The sequence below is a fragment of the Procambarus clarkii genome, chromosome 10 (assembly GCF_040958095.1).
Source record: "Procambarus clarkii isolate CNS0578487 chromosome 10, FALCON_Pclarkii_2.0, whole genome shotgun sequence".
NCBI lineage: Eukaryota > Metazoa > Arthropoda > Malacostraca > Decapoda > Cambaridae > Procambarus > Procambarus clarkii.
Window position 1 is genome coordinate 16,673,453 of NC_091159.1, and position 15,997 is coordinate 16,689,449.

At 44.2% G+C, this 15,997-nt stretch overlaps 1 protein-coding gene across 8 annotated transcripts in view; it reads left to right on the forward strand.

Annotated features, from left to right (window-relative positions):
* The window catches only part of LOC138349726 (peroxisomal acyl-coenzyme A oxidase 1-like), a 235,755-nt gene extending 220,519 nt beyond the window's left edge, over positions 1 to 15,236 (forward strand). For 7 of the 8 annotated variants that reach the window (XM_069321652.1, XM_069321650.1, XM_069321656.1 and 4 more), the window contains exons 13-15: positions 7,073 to 7,219; positions 9,790 to 9,953; positions 12,967 to 15,236. In XM_069321652.1, coding sequence (XP_069177753.1) covers positions 7,073 to 7,219; positions 9,790 to 9,953; positions 12,967 to 13,063 — 408 coding nt within the window. In that variant the 3' untranslated portion in view covers positions 13,064 to 15,236. Of the gene's footprint in view, positions 1 to 7,072; positions 7,220 to 9,789; positions 9,954 to 10,089; positions 10,526 to 12,966 lie in introns of those variants that run through there. The other variant, XM_069321657.1, reaches the window with a different exon arrangement.
* The last annotated feature ends 761 nt before the right edge of the window (positions 15,237 to 15,997 follow it).

A 15,997-nucleotide genomic window follows, 5' to 3' on the forward strand; every position in this document is an offset into this window, starting at 1 on the left:
GTCTTGTTTAGGGCTATTGGGCCACTCATTGTCTTTCCCTCCAGAAGTGTTACTGCGGCTGTGGTCCCGCCTTCGGCTGTACATGAGGGGGTCCCGGGTTGCTCAGTGGTTGCTTGAGCAGTTGTGCGGGAGTCTGAACTTCGACATGCTGGTCTGCCCGCTGAGTAGGGTTTGGCTTCGGTGTCTGTTTGGTTCCTTTGGAGTCTCCCCTTCCGCCTCTTGCATTCGTTGGGTTCGTTCCTCCGGGGTTCTTGTGTTGGTGCTGCGTCGCCAGCTTCCTCTTTGGGGTTTTCGGGGTTCCGTGCCTTGGCACCTCCCCGAGCCTTCGCTCGATGTGTTCATGGACGGGTCATCTCTCGGCTGGGGCTTTGTGACCAGTGCTCACCAGGTCGGCTGAGGTTGGTGGGGTCTGTCCGTCCATTGGGCTCACAGCACAGTTCGGGAGTTCGTGGCTGTCTAGTTTGCGCTTCGGTAGGTTTGGGTCACTCGGTACTCTACCATTCGGCTCTGTTCGGAGTGTTCTCGGGCGGTTCTTGCCGGAACCACAGGGGTTTGGCTAACCGTGAGGTTCATGTCCGGGGTGTGTCCTGTGTCCTGGCGGACAGCTGTCCCAGTTCATTCCTCTTCGCAGATTGGCCAGTCGTTGCCGACTCGTTTTGTTGCCTCTATCGGACATATGGACTCTTGGCTGTGGACGCCTTCGAGTCGGCGTGGTCTAGGCGTCGCCCATTTTATGTGGCGCCCTTTCCCACCTGCGAGGCATTCATGGTGGATGCTTTTCGGCAGGACTGGTCGAGGTGGGGTACCTGTTCCTCTTCTCCCGGTCCAGCTGTTGCCTCGGGTTCTGGCTCGGTTGCAGCCCATCCCATGAGAGCAGTCCTTATGGTTCCTTGGTTGCCGGCCCAGCCATATTTTCAGACGCTGCTTGATAGGTGTTCAAACCCGGGGCGTTTTCTCACAGCTCCGCCTCTTTCGGTAGGTCGAATCGGTCCTTTGCGTGACTGGTTCGGCCTTCTCCTCGGCTCTTTGCGTCTGGTATTTTGACGCGGGTATCACCATCTCTGTGGTGTTCAGGTGGTTTTGTTGACGGTGTCCCACCTGCGAGCTTCGTCTTGGCGACAGTATGACGTTTCGTACGCTTTCTCGTGTTTTGTTTCACCTCTGGCCTGCTCATGCGTCGCCTGAGCTGTCCTGGTCCTTCATCAGGGTGCCTTCTTATCTTCTCAGTTTGTGGTAGCCTCTTCAGTTCAGGTTTCTGCTCTTTGGTACTGGTGGAAGATTTGTACGTGTGCAGCCTTTCTCCGTCCTGGCGATGGTCGAGACGGCTGTTTTCTGGAGGGGTTCTTGGGTTATTGATGCTCGATTGGTTTGGCTGGGGGTGCGTCCTGTGTTGTCCGGTTGTGTTTTTTGCCGTTGCCTGCGTATCGTGTCTGGGGATGCGCTGTGGTTGATCCGGTTTCCCTCGTTCCCTATTTTCCGGGCTCAAGTCTCCTAGGTCGTCCGCAGAGTTTTTCATTCTTCCAGCCTGCGGTCTGTCTTTGCGCCCGTGCTGTTCAGACGTTTGCAGCTTTTGCTGCTGTGTTGGCGACGTCTAGGGTTCATTTCGGGCGCAGGGATTTGAGGGTCGCACAGGTTTTGGGCCGCCAATTCTTTATGCGCGTCTGCTCCTGTGCGTTCTTGTTGCCTTGGGTCGCAGTTTGCGACCTGTTGTCTCGGCTTTGCGTTGCAGAGTTTGTGGCAACCGCCTCCCAGGTTGGCCCTTTCTTTTCCTTCTCTTTGGGTATGAAGCTCCAGGGAGCCGTAGGGGCTCCCCACGGAAAACCAGCGTTGAATGTAATGAAATGCCATTTTCTGGGTGAGCCCCGGAGGCTCCCTGGCAACCCTCCCTCCCACCAGTCGGCGTTTTTTTTGCGTTGGTTAAAGCTTAGCTTCCGAACTGAAGCTTGGCAGCCGGCGCGGTAGGTCCGGGGCTCCCCCCCTCCCCCTCTTGGGGTGGGGAGGGCTGCGTGGACGATCGGCGCGGCAGTAAAGTGTGATGTTTGCTTGTTTGCTTGTTTCCTTGTGATTGTAGGGAGTTTCTACCTCTCTGTTCGTTTTTTTGCTTTAGTTTTTTACCATGTGGGGTTTGTTTTGTTATGCCTACCTTTCTGGGTGCCTAACCCCGGTCGATGGCAGATAAGGAAAACCCCAACAACAAAGGGGTTTTCCAGGGCCATTGCTCCCTGAAACCTCTCTGAAGGGGCCAGGTTCTGGCGCTGGACCTAGATTCAGGAAGCTCTGTGTATTTCTTCGTAAGTGGGTTTGCTACGAAAGTTCCTAAGTGCGCCCTAAGAAGATGCTTAGGTGCGATTCAATAAGGTATACTTAGGAAGAAAATTGTTGGTTCACCTGCGTGCCGATAGAGGTCACTACTGTGTTTCATTTGGCCAATCAGAGAGCAGCAACATTCTTCATATTGAAGATTTAGCGCTGGCTTATAGGAGCTCTACTGCCTCCTATTTACGTCAAATTTTCTTATAAAATTAGTATATTTCGAAGTAAAACAATGTTTTTTCAACTTCTACAGCCAGCACCGACATTGTAGTAAACAAATATGTTACATTTGTTGTTTACCTACGTAATTCTAAGAGATACTGTGTAGCTGTCCTTGTTGCTCGGAAGATGCGCTGACAATTATTGTATATATTTACTGAATTTACCCAATGGCCACTAACTATCTAGTGACCTCGAAGAGGACAGAAAGCCGGCGGCTTGTTAAAGCTTGGCTTGTTATCGGCGGCCAATTGAATTAATGTTATTTTTTAGCTGGAATTTGGCATTTACGGCTTCAGCGGGTAGGCGGTTCCATGGGTTTATAGCCGTCTTGGTGGAAAAAAAAACATCTGTTTTCAGTCCTACTTGAGAGAACATACTCTCCAACACTATATCTGTGATTGTCCTGTTATCAGTGACTTCATACCAAATGGTATGAGGTACTTTGAGCTCTGTAATTACTTCATACACTCAGGAATATTGGAAGATATTCTTGTGCTGCACCCAGATTTTGCCAGTGGAGGCTAATAGATCAGCATTAAGTATTTTGTTCTCTCCTAATTCCATGTATGACTGGCCATCCTGTGAGGTGAGGATGTTGGGTGAGCTTGTAGCTGGTTTTTGATCTACACTGTGTGGTCCTTTATACAGAATAGGGAAGCAGCACATTGCTGTGTATACCTAAACATGTTTAAAAATACATTGTTTGAGAGGAGTTTTGTAGAAACTGGTAAGAGTAATTATAATATAATGTTTCCATGATTCAGTGCTTACCTCTTGTGAAAATTGCTTAGAGTTGTTTAGTCAGAGTTGATTTGTTTTTTGTATTGAGGCTGGTATTTTCTAAATTGATTCCATGTACAGTATGTCTAACCATCCTGTGAGATGGGAGTATTAGATAAACTTATAGCTAGTTTTTTATCTACACTGTGTAATATTCCATATAGAATAGGGTAGCAGCACATTGCTGTGTATACCTAATCTTCTTAATAAAAAAAATCAGTAATAAAGATTTTAAATTATAGTTTGTATTATTACAAATACAGTACTGTATTATCCTTATTAAATCATGTTGACCATGGATCATTAAGATCTCATGTTGATATGTAATACAAGTCATATTCTTTTGAACTGCTAATCCATGCTAATCATTCATTAAATTGTGCATTATGTCTTAATTTTTCACTTCCTTGGATATACTGTACAGTACAAAAAGATAGGATAAAAATAAACCAGTAATATTTCTTTCATTATATTTTTCATTTAAATAACTGCATCAATATTTTTACAGCTGACAGGATTTGTTTTCCCATACAGGTGCATTATTTGTTAAAAAAAATTTGGTTTATTGTTACACACAATGGTGCTACATAGCCTTCCCAGCTTGGTGCCTTCTTTTAATACTTACTGATTAAAAAATAAATAATAAATACATTTTATTCAGGAAAAGTACATACAGTTGATTTACAAACATAATGTTGGATTTATAGGCAGACCTAGTACATACAATACCTAAAGCCACTAATACTCATAGCATTTCGGGCAAGGTGTGGGGGGAAAAAAACACAGACTAAAACTTAATAGCAATCGAGATTAGGTATAAATTGTGTTGAAAGAAGGAATAAAAAATACAAAAAGGGGGTTAACATAGCATAAATCAGCAATTGCACATGTTGGTGAACAGCGTTGTTTAAAAAATAGCAAGACATGGGTTGACATTTAGGAGGTAAGTTAGGTTACATGGAGTTAATTAGGCAGTACTTGGTTTAACTCTTAAACTGGTTGAGAGAGGTACAGCCTTTGACATGATTCGGGAGGTCATTCCACATTCTGGGTCCCTTGATTTGTAGAGCACTTCTAGTTTGGTTACACACAGCCAAATTGAGTAACAGGAAGAGGTCTTGGACACAAATTTGTTCCATGCTAAATGTAGAGGAATCAGCTGAGTATTCCTCAAATAAAATAAGTTGCCTCAGCTTATAAGGTAAATAAAATAAGCATTTCTCAAATAAGTAGCTGCCTCACCTCACTGCCTTACTGCTACATAGCCTTCCCGGCATGGTGCCTTCTTTTGATAATTACTTGTTCCACACCCAAATTGTATAACAGGAAGAGGTCTTGGACCCCTACTTCCCTCTCTCTTTTTTAGTAGTCTATATAGTCATAATTATAGCTTTAAGTATTCAATGAATAAAGTTTTTGACATTTTTACCCTTTTCCTTATCTAACATCATTTGTGCAGCATATTTTTATTTTATGTCTCACCCAGATTTAATTTCAAAATAAAACCAAACTAAATAAATTAGAAATGGGTATGTATAGCTAAGGTACACCCTTACTACTAGGTGAACAGGGGCATTTGGTGATAGTAAATGATCCCATCAGGCAGGGCTCATCACCTTCTCTCATATTTCATGTTCACCAGTGTTTATTTACTTAATAACTACTGGTATAATATCTTGCTATTATAAAACTAATTCTACTATCATCAAACACATATTTACTTCAAGTTTCAAGCAGAGAATGCATATATAACTAACACGAAGGACTCCTCTCCACTAGATTCACCAGCTATAATATTTTGGTCATGTTCCAATATCATAAATAGATCCCAGTGTTATGTAGTAGAGAAAAAATGACTTATATCCAGTTTACGTAAAGCTACGAGTGGTCGAAACCACACTTAAATCCCGGAATGAACTTACGAAGATTTTTCCACTTAGGGTAGTTAATTGAATACGGACGTAGCCGCCACGAAGGCGCTAAGACGGAAAAACGCTCTTAGCTAAGAGGAAAAACCTTCGTAAGTACCTTCCTGAATCCGGCCCCTGGTCCCTGGTAGGTTTGAACTCCTTAGCTAATGTCCCGGTCTAATATAACATACATTAGCCCGATAAGCTCCAGGGAGCCTCCGGGGCTCACCCAGAAAATGGCGTTTCATTACATTCAACGCTGGTTTTTTAAAGTAGTTGTTTATATAATCCTGTAGTTAGTCAATAAGAATGATTGTGGGAACGGGCCAATAAGGCATTTTAGAAACTGCTTACAGGAATACAAGCTTTAACAAGTACGGGTGGAAACATCTCGCTATCCATTCCCCGTTTGGGGGGAGGAGGGGCATCCTGTGGCTCACCAGCCACTCCACCCTTGGTTCTCCTCTGATGAGTTCGGCTGCCGTAGTTGCTCTGCCCTAGTGCTTTTTCTTGGATTTATTTTGCCTTGGTGTCACTTCCTTCCACTTTCAGTGTGCATGGGCCACGAATTTTGTGCATGTGAAGCTGCATGTGCTCAGGGTTCTCTTCCCTATGTGCTCATTAGTACTTTCCCTAACACTACCAGGGTTCTCTTCTCCGGACGGAGTGCTCGGGGCTGTTCCTCTGGAGATCTGCCCCACCTATGGTAGTTTTGTCTTGGTGCAAGTCTGGGGTTTTTGCTGTCCATCTTTCCCCCCCAGTTTAAAAGGTCTTTGGCTAATGGGGCATCACTGGGTATCAGCAGCTGTACTACAGCACACTGAGGTAGGTTTTTCTATCCAAGTGATCTAGGCTGGGTTGGTTTAGTAGAGATCACCGGCGGCGCATCCCAGTGCCTGACGCTTCCCACTTAATTCAAGCTTTTGCACCCTGGAAATTCCCCAGCAGACTCGGTGGTCCATATGGGTATAACCATCGACCTCCCTCACTATTTGCGAAGTTCAGGATGTATATCATCTGTGCTACATGGGTTATCATGGGTTCATTCGTCCTGCCTCCACCTGCTGTCATCAGACAGCAGGTGGAGGCTGACACCTTCGACCCTGAGTCATGCGGAGCATGTTCCCGTCACGTCTCTCCTCTCCTCTCCCCAGCCCTCCTGATGATGATTGAGCTTTCCAGCAGTGACCACTCTTTGTCTTCATTTATCTGTTACAACGGTCCAGGTTGTGTGCCTTATTAGTTGTTTTGGAGCTTTCCTGATGGGTTTTCAGGTCTTAGGAATTGGAGGTATTGGTCACTTAAACCTTGGGCTCTGCTACACCTTCTCTTCCTTCTTATCTTGAGGTCATCTTGAGATGATTTCGGGGCGTTTTAGTGTCCCCGCGGCCCGATCCTCGACCAGGCCTCCACCCCCAGGAAGCAGCCTGTGACAGCTGACTAACACCCAGGTACCTATTTTACTGCTAGGTAACAAGGGCATAGGGTGAAAGAAACTCTGCCCATTGTTTCTCGCCGGCGCCCGGGATTGAACCCGGGACCACAGGATCACAAGTCCAGCGTGCTATCCGCTCAGTCGACCAGTTTCCTTCCCTGGTTTATTGAGTGGTGCTCTCCCTTCTTCATCTACCCCTTTCCCCCTCCTTCTGGCCCCAAGGCATCTGAGGACTTCGTGGTCGGGGCGGGGTTTAGTCCGGGATGTGGCTCGGCGGTTTCAGGGGTTGCCCTATCTTAATTATTAACAGAGGCAGTTGAATGGAGGCATTTCATTACATTCACTGCTGCTTTTTATGTCAAGCATCATTTTTGCAAATGAATTAGCACTAGCTAATACTATTTTCTTACAGGCACACACCAGATATTATGTATGTGAGCAGTATGTTAGAAGTCTGGAAGAGCTTGAAGCAAGTGAAGGGGTACGCAATATCTTGAGCAGTCTTTGTCGGCTCTACATTGTTCACTATATCATTCTTAATCAAGGAGATTTTCTTAAGGTTAGTATATAATTTGTGTAATTGCATTTAACTACTTTCGTATATTTTTATCAATTAGTGTAATTTTGATATTTTAGTCTATCAACCAATCAAGAGTATACAAATCTTTTTACAGCATATATTTTCTGAGGGGAGCACCTTGTTGCTCCCTGAAGCTACTGTCAGTTAGGTGCCATACTACTAGGTCCCATCAGTCACAGTTGTATTGGCCTGTTGGGGGACCCGAGCCAGAACCTGGCCCCTTCACAAAGGAATGGAGTGGTGGCATTTATGTATTAAGTTATTCATTTATGCGACCCATTTATTTCCACCAGCATCGGGAAAGGCACCAATAAAGTCAGTGAAACTAAAACAAACCATTTAAGGGTTGCAAATTTAAGGGTTGCACATCATCCCTGATACATGGGATGACGTGCAACCCTGCCTAGGGTGTGCACGGCTGAACCACCTTGTTGCTCCCTTTGGCCTTTCCATTGGCTTTGAGTAGCCCGGGTTGCCTGCTATCAGCAGGGGTTACTGGCGTAATATTCCCAGTGCATGGGCTTCCTGCAGGCCCCGTTGTATGGGCCTGCAACAATCTGTATGTACAACAGATCCCATAGGGATCCCATAATAGGGATATTATGGATATCTCTTCCTAGCCCACTCTTGCCTTGTGCAAATTTGAGGGTTGCTTGTCACCTGTGCCACTTGGTGACATTCATACAGTCTACTTCTGCCATGCTGCCTGTTGGGTTGGTGACACCCTCGACCCTGAGTCATATGGGACTTGTTCTCCCCATGTGCTCCAGCGTACCCATTATTGTGTTGAGGTTCATAGGTTTCAGGTGGTGCCTGCTCTGCATTTAAGGTTTTCAGTGTTGCAGTGGTCTAGGTTGTGTGCCCAGTTGGATGCCCCAGCTCTCCCTCACCAAGTGTTTCAGGGACTCAGATTTAAGGGTGTCGATCACCTTGACTTTGGTTCCATCCATTCCCTCTCTTCTTTTTCCCAGTGGGCTGCCTTTGTTCTTCTCCTCTTCCCCCCCTGCTTCTGGATCAGAAGTGTCTGAGAACTTAGGTCTCGGAGCAGGGTTTAGCTCAGGATGTGGCTTGGGGGGATCTAGGATTGGCTCCTTCTATTGCAGGTGCAGAGGTAGTTGAGCCTCTTGGTCCCACAAAAGTTTCCATGTTTTTCCAGCTGATCTCTTCCTTCAAAGCTGTTTCTTTGGACTCTGCTTTTCTTTCCCAGGCAGTAGGTGTGGATGAGAGCTCTGCTCCAGATCTCTCTTCTGTGGTTCCTGGAGCTCAAGGAAAGTTGGAGTAGAGTTCTTGGGTTCCATTTGATGCAGTTTGATTGAGCCAGGGCATCATCTGCTGTTGGTCAATGTGAGTTCTCTGTGGTGCCAGCAGTAATGTTGGATGCGCTTCCTCAAACCTCTCCCTCATTATCTGGTCGGCACCATGTTCACTCTGCTCAGAAGGCTGCCTCTCATGGTTTGTGCCAGCCCTTTTGCAAGTCTTCCCTTTGACAGAGCAGTGGAGCAAAGGCTAGCTCAGTTTGCAATCTTTTGGTCCCACTAATTGTGGGCTTTTCAGGTCATGTGTTGCAGCGTGCAGTGGGGTTGGTCAGTTCCATCTCCTTCAGAAAGTTCCAGGATTTTGGGGCAGGTCTCCTTTCCTGACTTTTGTAGAGTCGTCTCAGAGTGGGTGTAATCAGTTGTAGTCGAAATGACCTCATCTCTTTGGTGGGTTTTCCACTTGTTTCCAGTCCTGAAACAGGGTTATTCGGACCTCTGGTTCATTCTCGGTCTTTCCTGATTGAACCAGTTCATTCTTTGCCCCTCCTTTCTGATGACTACTTTGTCCCAGGTCCATCTCACTCTCGAGCTGGATGCTTGGACAATTTCCCTGGACCTCTAGAACGCATATTAGTATGTCTCTATTCATCCGGGGTTCAGGGATTCATTAGGTTTCATAGTGAGGCAGCAGGCTTACCGCTTTTAGGATCTCTCGTTTGTGCTGAATCTGGCATCTCGCATTTTTAGGAGGTCGTGGCTTAAGAGGTCGAAATTCGAACAAAGTCTTGGTGGCCAGGTATCTTGTGAATGTCTCTGGTCTTCAGCAGCCTTGTGTCACCTTGGGTCGTGTGTCTCGACTGAGGGGTTTTGTCTTCGGATTGATACCTGCAGTGCTGCCTTCTTCCTAGTAAGTGCCCTTTATTGTCCTTCTCCATGAGTAGTTAGCTTCAGGGAGCCAACAAGGCTCACCTCCCAGAAAACCAGTGTTGAATGTAATGTAACGCCAGTTTCTTCGTGAGCCCCAGAGGCTTCCTGACACTTTCCCTTCCCGAGGGTGTCGGTGTGTTTCATCATCATAGAATTGGCAGTGGGTATGCCTCCTTCATTCCTCTAAATAAGGGAATTAAGGGAGGCTCTGGGGCTCACCCAGAATTTGGCGTTTCATTACATTCAGTGCTGGTTTTATTCCATTCAATGCTGATTTTTTCTCCATTGTTAGGCATTGAGAGGCAACATTTTTTGACAATAATCTAATTTATAACTAATTATCTGATCTGTATGACATTGTGACAGAGTGGTGCACCGTCGGGAGAGAACATGAGTCTGCTAGAAGGGGAGCTGTGTGACCTGTTAGCACTCCTACGGCCCCAGGCTGTACCCCTTGTTGATGCATTCAACATGCATGACCTCCTCCTTAACTCAACATTGGGATCCTGGGATGGAAATGTTTATCAAAGGTAGGTACAGGAAAGCAAATTTTAATGTACAATTTAAAATCTTTCAAAATTTCTAGATCTTTATCTTAAATATTAACAATGTTTTAATTGTTATCTTTTCTGGTGGAAACCCCTTGTGGGTCCTTGAAACTACTAGGCACACATAGTAGTGTGTCATCTACTAGGTTGTATCAGCTGCGTGATTCTATTGGCTTACCAGGGACCAGCGCCAGAACCTGACCCATTCACAGAGGTGTAGGGCGTAGTGGCATTTATTTATTTCATCCACCGCTGGAGACGGCAAGCAGAAAGTCAGTGAGTCAGAATAAACCACTGCTGGCTTGAATAAAGACTACATCCTCAAGATCTGCTGAAACATCTCTCCCAGTTATATAAAGAAATTATTTAAATTTCTTTAACCGCAGTGCTGCGCAGAGTTTATTGTGAAATTTCCCCTGTGCGCATGAAATAAAGTGTTCCCAAAAAATTCTTTTTTCTTCGTAAAATGATAAATTCCCTTCCATGAACATTTCTATGTAAAAATAAATAACAAATTCCACTTTGGTTGTGAGGACGTGGACAAGATGCGCTGTGATGTGATCAGGGCCTGGTCGCCTGTGCGTGACTCACCCAGACATGGTCGCGCGGGCCATTCAAGCACCAGGTGTTACCGCAAATAGATTTTCAATTATTTGTTCTATGTATTTCCAATGCGTTTTTATTTGTATTTTATTGTATATGATGCATATGTGTACTTTACAATAAGTATACAGTAGAATGTTCATAATGTTCCATGGAACTGTGATACAAGTGTCAGTAATGTGTCCACAATAAATGTTTATTGTCGCAGTATTACTTGTTAAAAATTCACTAAAATTACATTATGTACAGTTTCACACACTATTTACACAGTAACACACTGTATTACACACTCAGTACTTTGGAAGTGAGTAATAATCAATGAAGTAGTCCATGGTACACAGCGCGACTTCGCTTTCGTTGCACCCGGTACAGATAGATTTTCGCTTCCTGTTTCTTCGTTCTGTGTGCTTGCAAATAACCCACTGACGTACACCTTTGGCATTAGTACCTGTAGGTGGTATGTAGCCAAGCTTGTAAAACGTAAGGTAGTCTTGAAAAGATTACAGGAAAAGATCAATTTGTAAGGTAGTCGTGAAAAGATCGCTATGTAAGGTCCCATACAGGAAGAGATTCAGCCACCCTCAAAGAGTGTCCGTCACTGTAAGAGATTCAACCAGCCTCAGAGTGTCTGTCAGTCAAGAAGAGATTCAGGTATTCCTGAAAATATCTATGGAAAACACCACCATGGAAGCCGCTAACACTGTTCGTCTATGCTACTTGTATCAGATGCATCATCACTGAATGCAGAAAACGATTCATCTATGTATCGTCTAAATAAATTGGAGATAGCATAGCATAGGTGGGCAAGGATGGCGCTCAGAGCTACAATTGGATACGCTCGCTGTATCGTCCTCATAAGTTCTGAATCACTTGCATCCGACCTTTGTGGTAGGTCCTTATTGCACCTAGCTTCACCAATATTATGACCCTCATGTTCTTCAAACAATAAGGTTTGAATTTCACCGACAGAACTCGATCTTTCAACATCGCGTCGGACAGGTGTTTGGGAGCCAGAGGCGCGTGTGCCACCACACACATTTAGAATGGGTACGAATAAATAAAAAAGAGCTTTCTCAGTTGGCGCAGTTTCCCACCGACCAAGAATACTCGGTTGGCGCAGTTAATTAAGAGGTTAAACTAGTGCAGGCTTGTTCATCTCAACTAACCCACTCATTTCGGGGGGGAGGGAAGAGGCAGCTCATGGTCACCTGAAGTCTCCACCCCTCAGTTCTATGCTGATGTAGTGTTTGCCTAGTCACCTTTCTCCTGCTCTGTCTCCAGTGTTCTTGTTTTCAGCTAAGTAGTAGTTTTTGCCCTTGTAGCAGTTCATGTGCATAGGGTTCTTTTACCTGTGTGCTTCCTAGTGATCGCTTGCACTGCCAGGGTTTTCTTCCCTCAGAGGTCCTCCTAGCTTGTGATGGCCCTCTCCCAGGGTGTTAGGTGTCTCAAGACTTTCCTGTCTTCCCTCGGGTCAGGAGTGACATTGGCTGGTCGGTCAGACTGGGTATTCACATACTACATTGTAGTGCACAGAGGTTGGCCTTCACCGCCATGTTGACAGGTCTATGTTGGCTTACTTAGTTCATTTTCTATATAAATATTATATATCATAACGAATCAATAATAATCATCAATAAAAGGTTTGGCATAACATCCCAGTGTCCTGCTTTGTTAAGCCCTTCAGGCCCCTGTAAATTCCCTGCAGGCTCGGGGATCCTATGGGTATTCCTCCAAACATGCTCTCACTTTGTGAGAGTTTGAGGGATGCACATTGTCCATGCCATGTGACGGCATTCAGTCAGTCTGCCCTTGTTGGATGCTGGTTGAGTCAATGATACGTCAACCCTGAGTTGACAGTCCTGTTGGGGTTTCCCTAACTGGCAATGGCAATGAGGTACCTCCTCTCACCCCCCCCCCCCCAACCTCAAACCACTGGGGGAGGTGGGGCAAACAAGCTCTTCATGCTCTCCATGATTCCAAGAGACTTCAATTGTTTGATTACATAGTTGGGGTGGGTTTTGAGGTGTTGGTCTCTTCTGAAGTCAATAGTGGTTTGTTTTGACTTACTGACTTTCTGGTTACCTTTCCCAGTGAAGTGGCAAAAATATGTCACAAATCTTGTGACTTTCAGTGGGCCAGTTTTCCCCGGTGCTCATCTGCAGTAAGCTTATAGAACTCCATGGCTGATGTGACTTAGTAGATTTTGTCATCTCAGTAGCTTCAGGCAGCCAAAAGGGGCTCCCCCAAAAAAGTGTTTCATTACATTCACCGCTGGGTTTTTTGTTTTATTTCATAAGTACTGTACACATTTTCAGTTACAGTACTGTACAGCATAGTATAATTATGGATGTTAACTCCAATGAATTTTAACTGCTATGTATTACTTCACCAGACTGTATGATGAAGCTCAGAAAAGCCCACTGAATAAGACGGACGTGCCCAAGGCATACTACAAATACCTTCGTCCATTGTTAAAGTCAAGCTTATAAGCCGCTATAAAAATTTCAAGTGCATGCGCTTCGGAAATCCATTCAGCTAACTATTTAGTTGCTGAATTAAATATGTTAACACTGAATATTTACTGTAGAGAAGAAACCAGCATTGAATGTAATGAAATGCCAATTTCTGGGGAACTCCAGTGGCTCCCTGAAGCTACTACATACTGATGTGGTATCATCTATTAGGTTGCATTAGCTGCAGACTTCTATAGGCCTACCTGGGACCAGAACCAGAACCTGGCCCCCCTCAAAGAGGTGCAGGGAGCAGATGACATTTATTTTTGCAACTAACCATGGAAGGGAGCCAGAAAGTTAGTGAAGCAAACCACTGCTGGCTTCAATAGAGACCAAAACATTGAGACCTATCAAAAGTACTCCCCCAACAATGAAACAAACGATCAAATTTTCACGGAACTAGCACAAGCTCATTCTCCCCACCTTCCTCGTACATTTGGGGCAGAGGGGAGGAGAGGTCACCAGCCAGTGATTGACCCAACAGGTCACTGGCTGGTGACCTGATCCACAAACTCAGTTCTAGGGGCAGATGTTGGCATCCATCTGATGTCCTTGGATAGATCAGGGAGCTACCAGGGCTTACCCAGGAATTGATGTTTCATTACATTCAATGCTGAATTTCTAGGGGAAAGTCCCATGAGGCTTCCTGAAACTAACTACCCAAGGTGAAGAAAAAGAAAGACATGCCAGGGAACAGGGAGTAAAGCAGGAATCAAGACGAAGAGGAGACACCTGACTGAGACTCGACCCAAGGCCACACAAAGGCACTAGAGCCCAGGAACATTATCAATATACCAGGTCACCAGAACTCTGATAGGCCCCCAAAACTCCCAGGGCCAAATATCAGCCAGGACATGACTTTGAACACTGTTGAGAGTGCTGCATATGGCCTAACAACATGGTGATGAGGGTAGACCGCAAGAGGATTAGATGGAAAAACATAGCAGACAACCTGAGACAGAATGAACCTGAAAACAGGGCCAAGGCAACAGGGTGAGTCCACAAGGCATTTACCGAGGCAGAAATGATGGCACAAAGGAAGCAGCGGAGAGTCGCCACTGGACAATGTGCAAGATGCACCCCCAACTGAAATATCCAAGTATCAACGACCAAAGGACCCCCTTCAGAAGCCAACCGACATGTACTCCACTAGAAAAGAAAGATCTAGATGCAAATGAACAGTGTAAAGGCACGAGCTTCTAAGCCGTACCCTAGAGTACAAGCTATCGAAAACCGTCCTTATTGCTTAGAGACCAAAAGGTCACCAGGGTCTGCAATATACTAATTCTAACAGTACTCCAATAATCAATGAACATTATATTGTAGAATGTCCCATACTGACTGACTTTCGCCCTCCTGGGCTAAGGTATGCTGAACTCTGTAATTACTATATGAGTACTGGAACATTTAATGATATATTGGACTTGTACCCAAGATTGACCTTGTAATGTATCAATTATACAATGTATGTATGTGATGTAACTATATAACCTGAGCTTGTAAAAGCACCTTAATCACCTTCAGTGATTAAGTGCTTAATTGCACACTAGTTTCTTTATCAGCTATCTTACCCTGTTAGAGTAAAAGAGACAAATGTATGTGAATGCATGTGTGTGTATATATGTATGTATATGTGTGTGTATATGTATGTGTATAAAGTATATATGGAAGCTGATCAGAATTACATGTCACCTTTGTAAATGTACATTAATGACACTATGTAAAAGACACATCGAACACTTTATGTAGGGCATATGTAAGTCTGTGTATCTATGTATTTACGTATGTAGGTTAGCTTTGCATTTTAAAAGCACCGAATCACCTTCTGTGGTTGAATGTTCAATAAACTCCTATGTTTAAGATGTTTAACACATCTCTAATCCTGTCCATGGAGGACAGAAGAAAATGTATATATGCTGGTTAGCATTGTAAATGTGTGGCCACGTCTGTGGTAGAAAAAAAAAATCAATGTACCTGGATAGACACTCTTCATCCCTAGGGCCAAACACTGTTAAGATAATAAACGGAAAATTATAGTTTCTTATCTTTACAGTACTGTAGTGTTATTTCTAGTTCTTAACCCTTAAGCTGCTATGGCCCTAATGGCTTTCAACACCGCTGTGCTTAAGAAATAAAAAAGTTCAACATTTTTTATTGTTTGTTTTATAAAAGTGTTCATTTGTGTTCCTTGACCACGGGAAAATAACAAAAGAATCATAGGTGACATATTTTGGCCACAATAGGGCGAGGAAGTCTGGTAAAATGTAAGTGTTGACAGAGCAAACGTCGGAGGCGGTCAGCTCCGCCCAGAGCTGTCAGGTGGAAGTTGCCACAAAGATATTATTACCTAATTGTTTCAATGTCTCTGATTGATTTTTTCTTAGTTTTTTGCAGTAATATTATTCAATAGTGTGTAGTGTGATATATTTATATAATAAAATGTGTGAATCGTCACTATACTCAAAAGTATGGTGTGCATATTAGTGATTCAATTATGATGTTCATAAAACAATAAACAAATAGTTGTGCTGTTATTACACTATATACACAGGTTATATATAAGTATCTGCATATTTTGTTAACTATAATAAACCACTAAGTTGGTATGGTGAATCAAAACACTAACGAGTGGCTGCCACACACTAGCCAGCAAACGCTGCCACCTTCTCTCCGTCACCACCTCACTTGCCAACATTCCTCCTCCCGCCATACTTTTTTCCTTTTATTCACTATATACAGACATTATATATAAGTATCTACATGTTTTGTTCACCATAACTGTACAACTAAACTGATATGATGAGATCAGACAATAACAGAGATCGCCACACAGCTAATGCTCCCTCCCTCACTCGTTCAAGGCCAAATACACTAACATTCCTCCTCCAACCATACTGTTTGTGGTGTTAT